This window comes from Drosophila willistoni (genome assembly GCF_018902025.1).
Source record: "Drosophila willistoni isolate 14030-0811.24 chromosome 2L unlocalized genomic scaffold, UCI_dwil_1.1 Seg168, whole genome shotgun sequence".
NCBI classification, from domain to species: Eukaryota; Metazoa; Arthropoda; class Insecta; order Diptera; family Drosophilidae; genus Drosophila; species Drosophila willistoni.
This window is the reverse complement of record NW_025814047.1, coordinates 5,820,981-5,838,752: the sequence shown is the minus strand read 5'-3', so window position 1 is coordinate 5,838,752 and position 17,772 is coordinate 5,820,981. Positions and strand designations below refer to the sequence as shown.

General features: G+C 34.0%; 2 protein-coding genes across 2 annotated transcripts; one reads left to right on the top strand and one right to left on the bottom strand.

Annotated features, from left to right (window-relative positions):
- Nucleotides 1–476: 476 nt before the first annotated feature.
- On the bottom strand, nt 477–1,039 carry LOC6640858. The gene is made up of 2 exons (XM_002063878.4): nt 784–1,039; nt 477–719 (listed from the first exon to the last, which is right to left on the bottom strand). Exons 1-2 carry the CDS (start codon nt 907–909, stop codon nt 594–596), a joined length of 252 nt encoding a protein of 83 aa, XP_002063914.1. The 5' UTR covers nt 910–1,039; the 3' UTR covers nt 477–593.
- Nucleotides 1,040–6,883: 5,844 nt separating this feature from the next.
- Nucleotides 6,884–8,758, top strand: LOC6640857 (lysyl oxidase homolog 3B). Its single transcript, XM_002063877.4, has 4 exons — nt 6,884–7,108; nt 7,163–8,108; nt 8,175–8,332; nt 8,399–8,758. The coding sequence occupies exons 1-4, from the start codon at nt 6,901–6,903 to the stop codon at nt 8,614–8,616; spliced, it is 1,530 nt and encodes a 509-aa protein (XP_002063913.2). The 5' UTR covers nt 6,884–6,900; the 3' UTR covers nt 8,617–8,758.
- Nucleotides 8,759–17,772: the final 9,014 nt, after the last annotated feature.

Below are 17,772 nucleotides of genomic sequence, written 5' to 3'. Positions count from 1 at the left end.
ATCTGTAATTTTTTGTGAAAAACTATTCGAAATATTACAAGTTAATGTTGAGAACCCCCTGCACTGTTAAGGAATTTAATTATTAAAATTACTAAGTTTTGAGCTCAAAGTTGTAAAAAAAGGAGACAATAGATTTGTGTTTCTTAATTTATAGCTTTATTCGATTTTTCTTATTAAATAAATAACTTATAAGGAAACGTACTAAAAAAGTAATAGAGCATCTAAGAATTAGTTAGTTTCCAAGGACTCTGGACTCTTGGACTAAAAGGACATATCTCTTTCTATAAAAAAGTAAATTGAGTCATTTTTAAAGAACTTCCCAATTGGTAGAAAAATTAACCCATGTGAGATTATCTGAAAATACACAATGTATAATTATTTAATTGAAAGGTTTAAAGTTGCATTATTAGAGTACTCCAAATAAAATTCCCCTTCAATTTCCGCAATCCTCAAAAGAAATCTTAAGTCTTTACATATAACACTGACAATTTTATATTGACAAAAAAAATATGCGAAATATTAGGATTATCAAAAGTATCAATGGCCATTAAGGTGTTGCATTTTTGAATCTCCTACAAATTGCTTATACTGAATTAGGCCACTCCAGTCCCATGGAGAGCATTGCTCACCACATTGATCATGCCCACTACACAATTTAGCGCTCCCACCAGCACCTTTTCAGTCATAAGCAAGAAGACACTAGCTATATTTGCCGCTGGCTAATTGGGAAAATGAATATATTTATATATATATTAGCCAGAAAGATGAAGACAATTCGATTACCTGTATACAGGATATGGCAACATTTATCGTCCTCTGGGCCACAATTACACTAAGCGATACGCAAGTGATCAGACCCATGACAGTGATCAAGGCCAAAGCCTCTATCAGGCGAACGGCAACTGGCATTGTTTTTATTTTCGATTTTTGAATTCAAAATTTTAAAGACTATGGAAAAGGCCTGAAACTATTGGACTAAGAACAAGGAATTTGTGTAATTTTGGTTTTCGAAATTTCATTAATATTATCAAACTATGACAAGAAAGTAAAGGAACGAAATCCATTTTATCTTTTAATCTTCGTTTTTTGTGGATAACTTTCATTGAAAGGTCAATATTTTGAGCTAAAAGATTGAAGATTTCATTTAGAAAATATAGTTTAAAGTTGGCCTTAGAAAGAATTGGCAAGCAAATTTTTAAAGGACTTTCCTGAGCTAAACAAAGGCGTTTTAAAAATAAATTCCGAGGAGTTCAATTCAATTAAGGATCACAATAAATATTTGATTTTATATTCCATCAAATTCTAAATACGTTTCTCTATGTTAACGGCTATAATTTTGGTTAATTTTCAAATAAAAATATTTGTGAAAAGAAATCACTGCAAACTATTGGTAGGCATAAACCATATTTTCCATTATACATTTTCCAATTATGTCATGCAAATGCAATTTGTCTGGCTGAACGGGTGGCTGTATGGTTGGCTGACTGTGGCATAGATATGTCCATATAGATTGCTCTGAATTATGGCACTAAATGGCTAGACATGTTACATAATTCATTTAGTCTGCACTGACTGAAATTCCATGATATGGCACACATGTGTGTGTCCCCGCCAAACAATGCCGTGTTGGATTTATTAATTTTTTTCTCTTTCCTCACCATTTTTTCCCACGCCTTGCCACTGGGCCCATTGCCAGAGGTACTGGAAATTCAATTAGCTGAACTAAAAATGAAAAACAAAAAAAGAAAACAGAAAAAAGAGGAAAAAAACATTGCAGCCATTTAATTGATTTTATGACAACAAAAATTTAATATCAGACAATCTTTTTCCTATTTTATTTCGCTTTATAAAAATCCTAAAATAAATATTTGCCCACATAAGTTCATCCATCCATCGACGTCTCCAGAGAAAGCCAAATAAGGAAAAACTTTTGTCGCAAATCCTCCGCCTTCCTACCCAAACAGAAGCCATCCTTAGCCCTGAGGGTCCATAGATAGGAGACAGAATTAAAAAGGCAAAAAAAAATATGTGGAGTAAGGAAAGAGAAATGTAATAAAAGGAAACGAAAGAGAGAGAAAAGAAAGAATCTCTTCGACATTGAAAATTGTATGGTCAACGATGCAAAAACCGGAAATACCACCTGTTATTTGTATAACAATATCTCAATGCATCGCTCTACATACAAATAAACCTATATATGTATATTATTGGCATATTGACTGCTGTGCCTGACTTTCAGGAAGTTCATCCGTATTTAAACGCTTCAATAAATCATTTTTACAAGGCAGCCAGCCGAACGAGCAGAGCATTTAAATCCAGCACAATGAGAGAGAAATTTAAACAAAACTTAAAACCGAACTCTAATTTGTTTCATTCTGTTAGGGTATATCTATTGATTAATCTTTGACGTAATCTTTTCCCAACTTTAAAATTAATATCTAGAAACATATTTAATTTTTACAATGCAATACATCAAAATATTCCAAATTCAACTGATCGAACTGAGATATCGATAATTTGCGATATTTTTGATTAAAATTATAGCGACATTCTATATTATCTATAGTCCATATTCACTAGTAGGATATCAAATACGATTTTGGCTATTAATCTAGGAATACATTATAGATAGTAATCACCTAATATGTAAGAAAGAAGCAATCGTTTAATATCAAAAATTTTGTACTATTAAAAGACCAAAGTGATAGAAATTAAAATATGATGAATCCTTTTTTCACACACTGCTTCTCCATATAAATAACTCTCTATAAGGATTTTTGACGGTATATTATTAAATAGAGATATCGATAACTTTCAATATCTACCAATAATCTAATAAATATACAGATAATTTTCGATATAAGCGATGAATCTAATACGAAAGTGATTGCAATTTTTATGAAAAGTCCTTTTGCCATTTCACCTTTTAAACAAAATGTTATGTATATCATATTTCAAGCAAAACCCCCTAACGAATCCAAGATTAAAATTTGAAATTTTCCCAAATAAGATTTTTCTCATTCGTTTGTTAATAAAAACTGCGAAGAGTCACTCTAGTGATTATTAACTTGTTTAAATAAAACAATACTCTAATAATGGACTACAAATTTTTAGCAAAAACTGATTCCCATCCTTGAATTTCATTTGCTTTAAAGAACTTGTAAAAGGCTAATTAGAATTCCAAACGTAACAGTCTTGCCCTTCTGCTATTCTCTCATTGTCTAAAGGTCTTTGTTTTCTTTTGGTTTCTGTTTGTTTTTTTTTTCGATTTCGCCTCTTTGTTTTATTCTTTTGATTTCATTATAATTTTTATTGCTGGCCAAGTGACTGAGTTCAAAGCTTTTGGGCGAATTTTAATTTTATTATCAGCATAAAAAAGGGGCATTTCGTTAGCCGATTGTTTTCAGTCTTTTTTTTATCTGCCTTCCCTTTTTTTTGGCACATTTTCAAGGCGGCCGCAGATACAAATGTATCTCATCTTATTAGGAATTAATAATCTACAAATTTTTTCTTGTCTGTTGGCATTTTTTATGATTTCATTTTTTTTTTGGCAGTTGGTTGTTGTTGGTTGTGTTTTTGGGCTCGGCTCTGGTTGTCATGAATCATGGTTATGTCGGCTATAATTTAGTTTTAATAGCATTTTTGGTGACATTTATGCTTTCAGCGAGGCGGCATGCAATTTTTATTAATGTGTTCATATATGTATGTATAAGTGTGTGAGCATATGATATCATTATGAGTAGAAAGAGACAGAGAAAGAGAAAGAGGGGGGAAAGGGGATCGAGTACAGTAAATAGGCATTTATTTAATGGGCTTCTGTGTGTGTTTCTGTCTTCAGTTAACAATTGAGAATTATGTGTACAGTCTGGGTTTTTGTTTTCACCTATTATTTCTTCATTCGGAAGTCCTCGGCAGCAGCTCACTTAAGTAATAAAGCAGTTTACCGCCTTTCAATATCCTTGCAGTCATTTTAACTCATGAAATCCCCCTCGAGGATAAGCAACACCCACACAAATTATTTTATATCCATCTGCCTTCTTCATTTTTGCTTTCTTTGTTTCATTTTTTATTATGATTTCTTCTTTTTGTTTTTGCACTCGTTTCTGTTTAGTCCGACACACATTGCCCTTTTTTATGTCTTGAGCTTTGGCATTACGAGCATGGCGAGGAGTCGAGTGGACAACAAGAAAGAAAGAAAAAAAATTAAAGGCGATTTTGTAAAGGAGGTTCATATCCTTCTGCCGCGCCTGCACGTTTTACGTTCATCGCCTTTGGCATTCTCAGTTCTCAGTTTTGCAGTTTCCGTCCAGCTTCAGCTTCAGCTCTAACTCCGACTCTTTCCTTCTGAAGCTGCTGTAATGATTTTATTACATGATTTTCTATCGAATTTTATTACCTTTGTGCATGATGTTGAGCAAGGATTGCGTTGTCCTTAGCCATTCGCCTTGGTCTTACTCTTGGTGTTCAATGGAATTTACGCACTCATAAAATTGGCCCATTTGAATTGTATGCGGGTGTGTGTGTTTGTGTGGGAATTTTCTGGTCAAAGTTTCCGCTCACCATTCTGGACATAATTCACAATATCATAAAACGTTTATCCAATTAATTTCCTTTGGCTAATATTTATGATCAGTTCGTGTAAGAAGATGCTTATAAGTTAGGACCTGAACACAATTCATGATGTTCTAAAAAGAGGTCAACAACTTGATAGGGCGGTCATTTAGGTATATATCATTGAAATTTAATATGTAGTTTTGCAGAGGAGGCGAGTGAAATCAATTGAGACTTCTCATTGTTAACAAGTGTCTCGATAGATTTTCCTTTACCTTTACACAGAAGTGAAAACGAATTTTATAAGTGAATTTAAATCAAAATGCAAAATGCAAAATGCCAACACTCTAAGGGCTGAACATAAAGATCAGGAAGTAACAAACTAGAAGCTAATCTATTTATTACTTATTCAGAAATGTTTCTTAATATATCAAAGAATATCGACAAAATCCCCCTGATCATAAAACATTTCGAATTTCTTTTTAAACGAATCTCTAAATATTGTGGTTAAATATTGCAAACTATATTTAGCTTAAAGTAAATATAAATTATCAATTTAAATAATTTGTTTTACATAATTAAATCAAGCCTTTATAAACGAGAAGAAGAAGATTAATTTAGCCCCAACACGCCGTAGTACGGGCCATTTGAAAATCGTTTCCCTTTCTTTAAATTAGTTTGTCTGTTAAAGATTTTTTTATAACATGTGATCAATCTTTCTATCTGTTTAATTAAGCGATTGAATTTGGTAGCAAAAAAAAACATAGTGTATTTCCTTATTAATGTCATGCGAGATTATCTTTCCTATATCAACATCTACAAGCTATATGTATACTACTCGTACGTGCAGATACAAATAGTATAGAGAAAACACGCATGAATGAATTTCCAATTCTCATTCTTCCACATGCCATCTCATTTTGCCTCCTATATACATATCTGCCTATATCTTTCTTCTTTTTCTATGCTTAGCTGACCTAATCAAATTAGATTTCCAATTACGATTTTGCTAATGAGTTAAACCTACATGCATTCAGCCGACAGACAATACTTTTCATTACCGCATGCTATATTTTTCTCTTTTTTTTTCGTTTTCCGTTTTTCCCATTTGGCTGTGTTTCAGTGTCAAGTTCAGTTTAGCTTAGCAAAAAAAAGCTAGCAAAATGTTTTTCAATGCTCGCATGCAATGAATGTTGCAAATGAATGTTTCAAATGGCTGCATGCCAAACACATCTCCCTAATGGGTTCTTCCTCCCTCTAAACCCCCTTCTACCTTCCCCTCTCCTCTCTTGATGACTTGGCCAAACTATAAACGATATGTCAGTCACTCTGTACAAAATTATGGCTTCGTTTTCCATATAACAAACAATTCATTTCAGTTCTAAACTGTGGGTGTGAGTGTGAATGTGGATTAGTGTGTGTATATCAGTGTGCATGTGGGAAGTTCATCAGTATTTGTGAGAAATATTTTATAATGTTTTATTGTTTGAAATTTTATAGAGTAAAGTAAGTATAATAAACTAAATGTGTTTTTGCTTCCTTTAATCTACAATATGTTTGTCTCTATGTAGTTTGTGAAGCAACATTTGTTGTCTAAGGTCAAAGAAAGACACTGAGAGAAATCAGATTAGCCAGAAGTTAACTTCATTATCTTTTCTACAGTTTCTAAGAATTATATTGTCATAAAGTTAAAAATATCGTCGAATTGTAGTAATAATACAAATCGCTTACTGTTCTGTTTCCCTAACGATGAAAAGCTGAAAATATTCTTGGTTTTAATTATTTAAAAGCATTATTTGTTAATTAATTGTTTATTATTCAGAATTATTTTGTTATCTTTTACAGTTCCCAAAACCTTTATAGATTTTTTAGATTGGCCAACACATAGAGAACTTTATCAATATAATTTTTTTCAGCATTTCATTTATGTGAAATTTCTCTCTGTGTATTTGCCAACTCGGCTTAGACAAAGGCTTGGCAAAGTGTCAGAGAGCTGTCGTTGCTGCTGCTGAAACTGTTGCTGTCACAATTGCCTCAATAAGTTTGCGTTTCGTTGGAAAACAAATGTAATTTAGAGACATGCATTGAGTTAAAAAACAAAAATCTAATACAAATTCGGAAACATCTCTCTCGTTCTCTCTCTCAGACGTCGGAGAGCTGAACCGCAACAGCTGATGAATGCTACTACTATGGCGATAATGACAATCATAATGATGATCGTCGAAACAGACACCTTTTATATATCTAGCTAGCTGTCGTTCAAGTTCATAGTTAAATGAATTTTCATTTTTGAACTTTAACGTGTGTGTGGTTTAGTTTTAGTTCTCGAGCGTACGCCGAGTGGGGCAAATGTGCAAAAAAATGTTGTGCTTCTTTGTAAGGCTTTTGTGCTTAACCATACTGGGATGTCAGTTGATAGCCGAAGCAGTGGTAGAGCATCATAGCTCACTAGATCAGGCTAGACATGAGAGACAACGTTTGGTACAAACCTATATCAAGACATTGAATAAGGAGGAAGGAGCCCTACGTCTTGTGGGTGGCGAAACCGAATATGAAGGTACGATAAAAAAAGAAAGGATAAAAGTATCCATTCTACTGTCCTTATTTGTAGGCAACATCGAAGTGCTGCACAATCAGAAATGGGGCGCCATCTGTGATGATGAATGGGATGCGGCTGAAGGTGAGATTGTTTGCCGTCAATTGGGTTTTCCTGGAATGCAAAGATACACACGAAGCGGTTACTTTGGTGCCGCTCGTCGTCGCTTTTGGATGGATAATTTATTTTGCGAAGGTCACGAACTGGAATTAACCGAATGCCATTTCGAGGGCTGGGGTGAAAATGATTGTGATCCCAGTGAGGCAGCTGGAGTCGTCTGTTATCCTCCTTTGAATGCTGTCAACGTTTTTCAACCTCAACCTTTGCTTAGTGCAGATCTACCCAAATATCCTATACATCCTGGTTCACGTCTCTATGTGAGATTACGCGGTGGTCGCTCTCGAGATGAGGGTCGCGTGGAGGTTCGCCTAAATGGCAATCGGTGGGGTAGCATCTGTGCCGATGGCTGGTCTCTGTTGGAGGCCAATGTTGTCTGCCGTCAATTGGGTTTGGGTTATGCCCGTGAAGCCTTTCAAACCGATTTCTTTGGTGGAGCCAATGTCTCGCGTCCCATCTTGAGTGGCAGTGAATGCTATGGAAATGAAACGGAACTTGCCGATTGCCTACATCATGATCATCTCAAGGGCATTGTCAGTTGTCATGGTAATCGACAGCATGTGGCAGCAGTTATATGCGATTATTTATCGCCAGATTTGGTTATCGATTATTATGAGATCGAACAAACAGCTCATTTGGAAGATCGTCCCATGCTTCTAATGCAATGCGCCATGGAGGAAAATTGTGTTTCAAATGAGGCTTATCGCATACAACGAGATGAACCAAATTGGCGTTATCATTCGAGAAGATTATTGAAATTTACCGCCGCTGCTATTAATGCGGGCAATGCCGATTTTCGACCTTTTAAAGAGAAAAATCAATGGGAATGGCATATGTGTCATATGTAAGTCTAAAATTTATACTAGAAAAACAATTTCTATGTTTTTTTTTTTTTTTTTTTTGATTCCAGGCACTATCACAGCATGGAAGTATTTGCCACATTTGATATATTTGATTTAAGTGGACGCAAAGTGGCTCAAGGACACAAGGCTTCATTTTGTCTAGAGGATAGCACTTGCCTGCCTGGCATACCAAAGAAATATAATTGTGCGAATTTTGGAGATCAAGGTAAATCGGCATCTCCTTCCCATTGATCATCAATTGTCTACAATTGTATTCCTTTTTATTTTTTAGGCATCTCCATAAATTGTTCAGATGTTTATCTATATAATTTAGACTGCCAGTGGGTCGATATTACCGAAATGCCAACTGGTACATATATACTCAAAATTGCCATTAATCCAGAATTCAAAGTGGCCGAAATGAGTTATGATAATAATGCTGCCATTTGTGATTTGATTTATACCGAAAATTATGCACATGTGGTAAACTGTCGCTTAGCAAGACCCTAATGTATAGTGTTATTCAACACTAGTTAACAAAAAAATCTGTGCCAAATATTATGTAGAGATAACCAAAGTTTATTCTTCGTTTTGTACGTTTTTTACCCCTTAAAAGATAATTGAAAAAATTAAAGTGCACAATGCTTTCTAAGGTCGTTTTATCTGTTTTTGAAAATGTTTGTCATGATGAACTTGAAGAAATTCAGTCGTGTGTGAACCGACAGAGATTTACAAAATCACCGAAGCATTCATCAAGTGTCAATAGCCGAGACAGAGCCCCCATATCCATGTCATCGTAGAGGAAAAGGGTGTTGATGTGGAACTGTAGTCATGGAGAGCTCTCTTTGAGATTTTGGGTTCTGGTTTATAAAATACAATCCTACATTTAATATGCTAGAGACTTTTCTTTGGGACTGTAGCCCATAATGGAAATGTATCATCAACATGATATAGTAGTAGACGCTGTAATTTGTCAATGACATCGAACACCCTCTCGGTAAACATCAACCGAGACAATTGTCAAAATATATATTTCAATACAAAATGGATATGGGAAAAATATTTTTTAAAGTTTATTTAACTTTGTTAAAAGATTTCAAAGAGTCAAGAGAGGAAATATACTCTTTAGTAACATAGTCACTCAACTAGTAAGACTAGTAATTGCTTAAGCCTTAAGCTCTTCAAGGTATTTTTATTACACCTTTTCTCTTATTAAAATGATAATACTACAGAGTCCTTTTTCACTCCAGGATAAAGAAAACTAAAGTTGCTTTGACTGTATAGACGACCAGATTTATCCTATTGCGTTTTGATTCATTTTAAGTTTTTTCTCCAAATTTTGTACTAAGATTTTGTCGTGTCGATATGAGAAAGATGTAAGCAATATATATATTTTTGTTAATTGAAAATATTTATACAAAATTTAAAAAAAGTAAAACTTTAATTCAACAACTTTTGATGAGTTTTTCTTACAAACATATAAAACCTTTTTATGCGCTTTCCAGATAAAAATAAATGTTTTTCTTTAGTTATTTATATCAAAATATCATACAAATCGTATTAACACAATTAATTTCTTTATACTGTAGAAAACTTACTCATAAATTAAGTTAACAAATATTTTAAATAAAAAGAAGAAAAAAACAAAAAAAATTTGTTTACGAAGTTAACAAAAAAACTTAGCAGAAATCTTTATTTGGAAATAATTTAAAGAAAGTCTTTTAAAGGGTCGCACCACTTTTTAGTAATTTGTTACTATATAGGTACTTCTGACAATATTTTTTTTTCTTATTCTAAACATTGTATTTAAAATATTTTTTTGAAGATCTTTCTAAATTTCATAAGTAGTTTCCCCATTGCCTACCCTTCAGATAATTATACCACATAATTTGAGCAATTTTCCATACTTTGTGTCACACTATATTAATCTAGTCTAGTCTAGGCAGCTAGTAATTTATTGCATTTAAAATAGAAAATAATCAACCAAAGTCATCAATAGGACTTAACCCTTTTTTTTTTTGTTTTGTTGTGGGTAAACACTTTGTTTTTAACCCCACCAACCAAAGAACAACAAAAACCGCAAAATGTAAAACTTAAGTGTTTTGCCGCAAAACGAAATGAAAACAGAAACCTCAAGACATAGATTGATTGATTGTTAGGGCCAAAAAGCTCTTAACTAAAACCCTACAAAATTTAATTAACATAAGCGGTTTAGCACCAACTTTCCCATCGCTTCAGTTTCCATCTACTTTTCAAGAAAAGTGAAAAGCTTTTAATTTGTATTTCGTCAAATCAATCAAAGATTTTAGATGACGGAAAACCCCCCAAAAAAAAGGTGTTGGATATAAAGCAATTTCAACTATCAACAAATCACTCAAAGTCCAAGTAAACTAAGCATAAGAAGAAGTACGAGGAGAAGAAATAGATATATGTGTGCAGAACTAAATATATGTATGTATATATAGAAATGATAGCAGCTCAGTCAAGTGTTATGGCCTCATCCTTGGTCCATATCAGACACGTGCACACATGACTTCTATTCCATTTTTTTGCAAGACAGATAGTAAGGGAAGAAATGAGATAGAGAGAGTGAGAGAGAAAGAGAGACAAACAAGCATATAAATAATTGAAATGTTCACTCGCACGAGGCGCAAGCCACCACTCCCACCCATCATGCACCACCCACTCTCTCCTTCTCTTTCGTTTTACCCTTGAGTCTTGGCACTTTCGGAAAATTGCTGCAATAGTAAGGAGGAGGGGCAGCGAATGGTAGTGACCCTTAGCTAACGCATTAAGCAATCAAACGTTTGATTTTCATTTATCGTGTAATCAAGCGTAAAAATAGCTTCGTGACCAAAGTGACTCATCATCATCATCATCATCGTCGTCATCACGGTTGAGTCCTCCATTCCTGCGCGTCCTTGCGTCACTTCTGTCATATGTGTTAGAGGTCCACTTTACTGATACTGCTCGCTGGGTGTTGATGACATTATGGCCATTTGATTGCTTCAATTTTTTTTCCCTCCAACTATCGTTGGCAAAATTATTCTGATAAAAACTAGACCCAGTCCGTCACTTGGACATTAATTGAGGGATTGGCAAAGGTTTTCCATTGCCTGAAATTGATGACTCTTCGAGATAAGTTAGTCTTTTCGGTTTTGGCAATTGATTAATGCGGTAAATGGACAGAAAAAAGAATTTTACTTAGTTGAAGTGGTCTAAAAATAAATTAGAAAGAAAATCTTTCAGTTGGAATGAAATGATATGATAATAAGCCATTAGACATTGTCGGGACCAACAAACAAACATTAAAGTTGGTAACTACTAAGTATTAAACAAATATCTGTCTGAGGTAAAGAAAAGGTAAAGAAAAGTATTTTTAAAACAAAAGCAAACTAAAATTCAAAGAATTTTTAAGACGAAAATGCCCCAATCGAAACAAAAGAAAAGTGTTTAAAAATAGATCCCTAAGATACCTAATCTCTTGTTTTAAATGTAATCTTATTTACGTTTTTAATTAGGTTTTAATTGAATTGAAGATTGGAATTTTTATTTCTAAGTTACCAGTATAATATATAAATTATGCGAGTTGCAGTTCTTTCTGATGTTTTTGGGGTACCAAAGAATTTTCAAGTAGTATATTTCAACTTTATCCAATGACTTTTACAGCCTGATTTTTAAACATGTCTTATTGGTCATTATTCACTACAAGCTTCCTTAAACATTCGATACACGTTGCACATTTCTGGCAATTGAAAAACAAGTGAAAAGGCTCAGCAAATCCGTCTTTACAGGGGCACAAATATTGTTAACCAAATCGATATTAAATTTGTTAAGAAAAATTATAAGCTCTCTAAAAAACTTGATAAAAACTCTGGGATTTCTGGCTGCTTTAAGATAATCATTTTATTATGTACCTAAATTATATAAATTATTTACTCTCTTGAGCGGAAAAAGAACTATGATCGATATCTGTCCACTCACTGATGTTTGAACTTTATTTTAATTTCATAAAACTTTTTACTTTTCAGAAATCTTTTCATATTTCTTCAAACTTTCATTTCCCATTTTTGGATTTCAAAAGCGAGATTTTCCATTTTGTTTGCTAATCTAACTCAAACCGTCATGTCATTTTCCATGCCAAATTGAAGTCAATTGTGCTAAAACTTCCCCGCGTCGTTTTTATGGCAATTAAGCTATTAGTGTCTATTTAAGCCACTTTTCACATGAACATTAAAAAAATCTTTTGCCAACAAATGGCTGAATTTCTATCTCTCTTTCGCTCTCGCCTTTCGACTTTGTTTCCCCTTCGCACACATACACACACACACTTGGTAACTGAGCATTCAAATTAATTGTAATTAAAAATTAAAATGAATTTAACATTTTTAATTATGCAATTTGCTTTCATAATAATTAAAACAAATGTTTGGCCCGGCTGCCGTGAAGCTTGGCAAACAGAAAGCACCGCCAACCATTCATGGCACTAACACCCGCTCTCTCCCCCACCCTCTATCACATATGGGTGTGTGTGTGTGTGTCTGTGGACCATGAAAATGATAACAAGCCAAAATGTGAGCCAAAAAATTTGTTTCACCATGTGGCAAAGGGTTCGAAGAAGAGAGTCGTTCAATTTTGTGCGGGTTTTTCGACATTTTCCCTTTTTGTGGTTCGTTGTCACCCAAAAATGAGTTTATTCGCAATTAGCTGTTGCCTTTCGTGTTATTGTCAGAGAACAAACAAATACTAATAACAACAAACAAAAACATATTAAATGAACATTCTCATACGATACACAATGAATGGCACATAAAATGAGAAGATTTTCAAACATTTTTGGGAATTCATTTTGGCCATTCAACACCTTTGGCACACATACAAAAAGCCCATAAATAAACCACAATGCAAATCTTCTTTAGGCTATTTGCACTACCAACTGCTCTGCTCTATGTATGTCTGTAGGTATGTCTAATCTGCTCGACATCAGCAACTATTAAAGTTTTCCTCACACAATTTGCATAACAATTGCAATTTGCCTACTGTTTCCCATACTCTATTTTCCCCCCAAAACACTTCTCCCTCACTTCTCTTCCTCATAACTCTGAACCAATCTTTTAAGAGGCCAGGCATATAAAAAGAAAAAAAAAGTGGAAACAAATTTACACACATAAAAATGCCTTTAAAAGCTGTCATAAAAATGGGAAATCTCTACAATAGCCATATAGGAAACTATTCGTTCTACTATATAGATATGTGGACACACTGAGCAAAAACAAATGTTAAATAAATTTTCATTGTGGTATTTAAGATAGAAAAAGGTAGCAAAATCTAATATATATCTAGGCACTACAGGAAGTTTTTCCATTGAAACGTTTGGTTTTAAAAACTCCACAGAAAGCATGAAGAAAACTATAAAAATCGTTAAAAAATGATGAATGAAAAGAAAAGAACTTAACTTAAAAAATTTAAAAAACAAAATTTGTAAAAGAGCTCAAGATTTAAAGGAATTATATAGAATAGGACAGTAAACATTAACAAAACTTACAAATTAAGTGTTTGCACAAAAAGGTGGACTCTGGTATTGTAAGCTTTGACGATTCTTGTTCGTGAAATTTAGTTGCAATTCCCAACTAGTTTAAGGGTTAAAGATATGGTATGTCGATTGCATTTTTGAAGTTCTATAGCCTACTTAACAGAACTTGGTGGTTCGTTTTTTGCTACTATTCAGACTGATGACAGAAAGAACTCGAATAAATAAATTGGAAACTTTTTTAGAAAATTTTATATAAAAAGAATACATGAACAGTTTTAAAGTTCTAACAATTGATGAGCCAAATGTATGGATATTTAAATGAACTCTGAACTGATTAATTTCTCTCAGTGTATTTTCTATCAGTTTATGCCTTAAACGCTTGCACTTTGGTCAACAATTTCATTTGTCGTCAGTTGGGGAGTTGCCATCCAAAGCAAGGACAACATCGATTGCCGATTGTTGTCCTTCTCCGGGCAGTCCCCTTGAATATAGTTGCCCATCCATATGTGTGTCACCAAACTCTCTCTCTTTCTCTCACTCTATCTCTCTCTCTCTCTCTCTCTCTCTCTCTACCCCTGCCTCGTCCTTGTCTGTATGTCGTTTTAGTGAAATTGCACAAAATTGTTTTCCATTTCATTTCATTTCGGTTCAGTTCTCTGGTAGTTTTCGTAGTCCAAGTTGCTTCTTCATTGGAAATGTGCATTTAAAATTTATTGCAGTCACAAGCACAAAATTAACTGCATACAGAATGCAATCCCCTCTCTCACTCCAGGACCCCATCACCATCTCATTGGTCTGTTGACAATTGAAATAACAATTTATGTTGAAAATAAAAATAATTTTCCTACCACTTTGATTAAGCATAAATAGAGCGAAAATCTAATTTGAAGCCCATCATCCGTCAGTTCAATCCATTGTAATCTAGCAAATTCAACATTATATGGTAAAGCTTTATTTATTCTTTTCCTTATCGCTGCTAATTTTTTTCTCTTTTTTTGCTCAGACTTTGATTCGTTACTGTTGCCTCTTGGCAAAATCTCATACATTTCCTGTCGCTTTCTATCTTCTGATTACACAATGAAACCAACTTCAACCCCACCTTTTCCTCTTCTCCCATAAAAACCCACAACACTTGAGGACGAAAAAGAAACCGCGACAAAAGTCAAACGCATTGAAACGCCGCGGACGAATCGTCCCAGTCACACAGTTCACAAACAGCACCGCAGGGACCCATATATCAAAAATCAACAGAAATGGCAAGAAGAAGCAAAAAAATAAGAAGAAAAAGAAAAACAGCGAGAAAAAAAATACTCACATGTGACATAAGATAAACACAAGGCAGAAACATTCTAAAATCGAGAAAAAAAAATCATCTGGCAAGTGAAAAAAGAATCAGCATTAATATTTAGCTGACGAATCGACTTCTAGATACCCTGTAACAATGGCGTTGGGTATATAACAGCTCTAAAGATTTATACTTCTACGGTCCATCCTATTAATATATATAATTAGCATTCTTACACATAATTTTTTTACAATTTTTTCTATTAAGCTTGTATGTATTACTTCAATTATTTAATTTATTAAAAATAAAAAAATCATTTATTTACCTCTCTATTTCTGGTACCAATAATTTTTTGTTTCAAAAATTAGTTAAAATTTTGTTTGTTAAGCTTACCGAAAATATTAAAAGTACAATTACTACGAAAACTAAAAGTCAAGGTTTTTTTTATGGATTTCTGGCATTGAGATCATCTCAAATTTATTTATTAAGTAAAGATACGATATTTACGATATTTGTAGCCATGTATGAAACTATACATTCAAGTTAAACTCATTTATTGGTAAGTATTCGCTATGACTACTTTCGAATTGCTACTTTTTAGCTATTTACTAGCTAGACATAGACCATAGATACAAACATAAGTAGTTTATACTTTCACATAAATTACTGCAAAAATGAATAGAGTAAACTTTTCTTAACAATCACATCAAACTTAAAACGAAAATCGCATTAAAAATTATGATTGAGAAAATTGTAAGCTTTTTTATAAGCAGAAAACTTTAGTTAGCTAAAAATTTCTTTAGTCAAAATTTCTGTACTGACAATAAAAAACGTTTTTCTACTAAAAAATCTCTAAAAACCTATTGAAAATGATTTACTACCTAACTACCCATTCACCGCCTAGATATGCAGGGTATTAAAACTTTCGTGCTGGCGACATTAAAACATGGCAGAGAGAAGCCGATAAGAATGCAAATGAAATGACAGCTCACAATTCTCATCCCTCGACGAGATGGAGAACAGACGAAAACTGGTTGCCGGTTTCTGGTTACAATGTATAAAAATATCTACATATACAAACGGATATATATTCCTACATAGGAGGAAGCAGGCGACAATCTTAATTGCGGTTCAAAAATGGCAACAAGAAATTTGCATAGAAAATGGCAAAATCGAAAAAAAAAAACACATATATTTATTTATGTTAAGGTGTAAATTAAATTTATAGGTCATATAAATCGAAAAGGCTGAAAAAGGATTCGCAAAACAAGAAACAAAATGGAAAAGAATATAAAATGACTTAATGTCTATGAGCAACTTTGAAGCTGAGAAATATAACCAAACCAAATTCGATTAAATATTGGTAGTGTATTTTGGGTTTTTCCTTAAAAATGTATTAAAATTTAAATTCATTAAAGTACGTACATAAATGAAGCGTTAAATATTTCGCTAGCTTTAAAAGCAAGACCAGAAACCTTGAAAATGCTATGACTCTACATAAAATTTGTTAAGAACTTTTTGAAATCTAACCCAATTTCAGTTAGTAAGATGGGTTTCACAAAACATTTCGATAGAGATTGCAAAACCTTTCATTGCATACAATTTTACCCCTTTCCCTTTCATCCGGCATGTCAACCCACAAAAAAAGGAGCTAAATCAGATATCAGCTACAACAACAAAATGCAAAAGGCAAGAGCAAAAAACCACGATAAACAAGTTACACGCGCTTAAGATACAATTTACGCATTGTTAGCGCTACAACAATACTACAAAAAAAAAAACCAAACGAAGTCGAGAAAAAAAACATTCGTTTTTGAGAAAAATGCGGGCAAAATGTGACAAAAATGTTGAAAAGGGGCAAAAATCTACTCTGGGAAAGCAACGGTTAGAAGCTAAAGCAAAACCCACAAAACGTTTGCAAAAATGACAAACTCCCAGCATGGAAAACACACACACACACACATACCAAAAGGCACCCTCATCTCTTCGAGGTTCTAATCCCCTTCGTCTCTCATTCTACCTCAGACAAATCTAACTTTTCGCGCTGACAAAAAGTTTTTAACACGCATACGCCGCGTTGCCAACGACGCCAACTTTGCCGCATTTTGCTTGCATACTTTTTGGCGTTTGGCATTGTGGTATGAAATGCTGGCTGTTGGTGGTGGTAGTAGTGCTGGTGACAGAGAGGATGGTGGAGAGATTGCGGTGCGATGAGGTGCTTTGCTGGTTGCTTTGCTTGTTATTTTTGCGCTCTTATGAATTATACGAATTTTATGCGACAAATCACCTGCGAAATATAAATTCCTAGCAACGTCTGCTTAACCCACTGAAAGTGGGTGAGAATGCTGGCGGGGAAGAGTAGGGCTTCGTACGGGGGGGGGGTGGAAATGAGAGATGGAAACTGGTTTGGTGGCACGTGCTGGCTGCCAGAGCCACGTTACACCGTTAATCGTTCGTTAATCTGTCGTAAAATTTTATGTTAGAAATCCTGCCACTCAGTTAAGTGGATGTCTCTGACAATTCCCTTAAACTTTTTAATCGAAAAAAGATGTGACCCTCCTGCTCCACCTCCTCCATTCGCCTTCTTTTCCTCCTTCTTTTACTCACGCAAGCCCAATCCTGCTTATCCACCCTGTGGATTTGTAATTAAATGCAGGGCGTGCTGTGCCACCGGGCCTTAATTTTTCTTTTAAATGTAAGAAATCTCAAGTTATTTCCAAAAATCCCATTCTTACTTAACCTAATGGCTCGCTTTCTCTCTCTTTGGGTATAGAATTATTTCTGAGAATTAAACATGGTAGAACATTTATTTCATCTGCTTGCATATCACATCACTCAAAGGACAAAT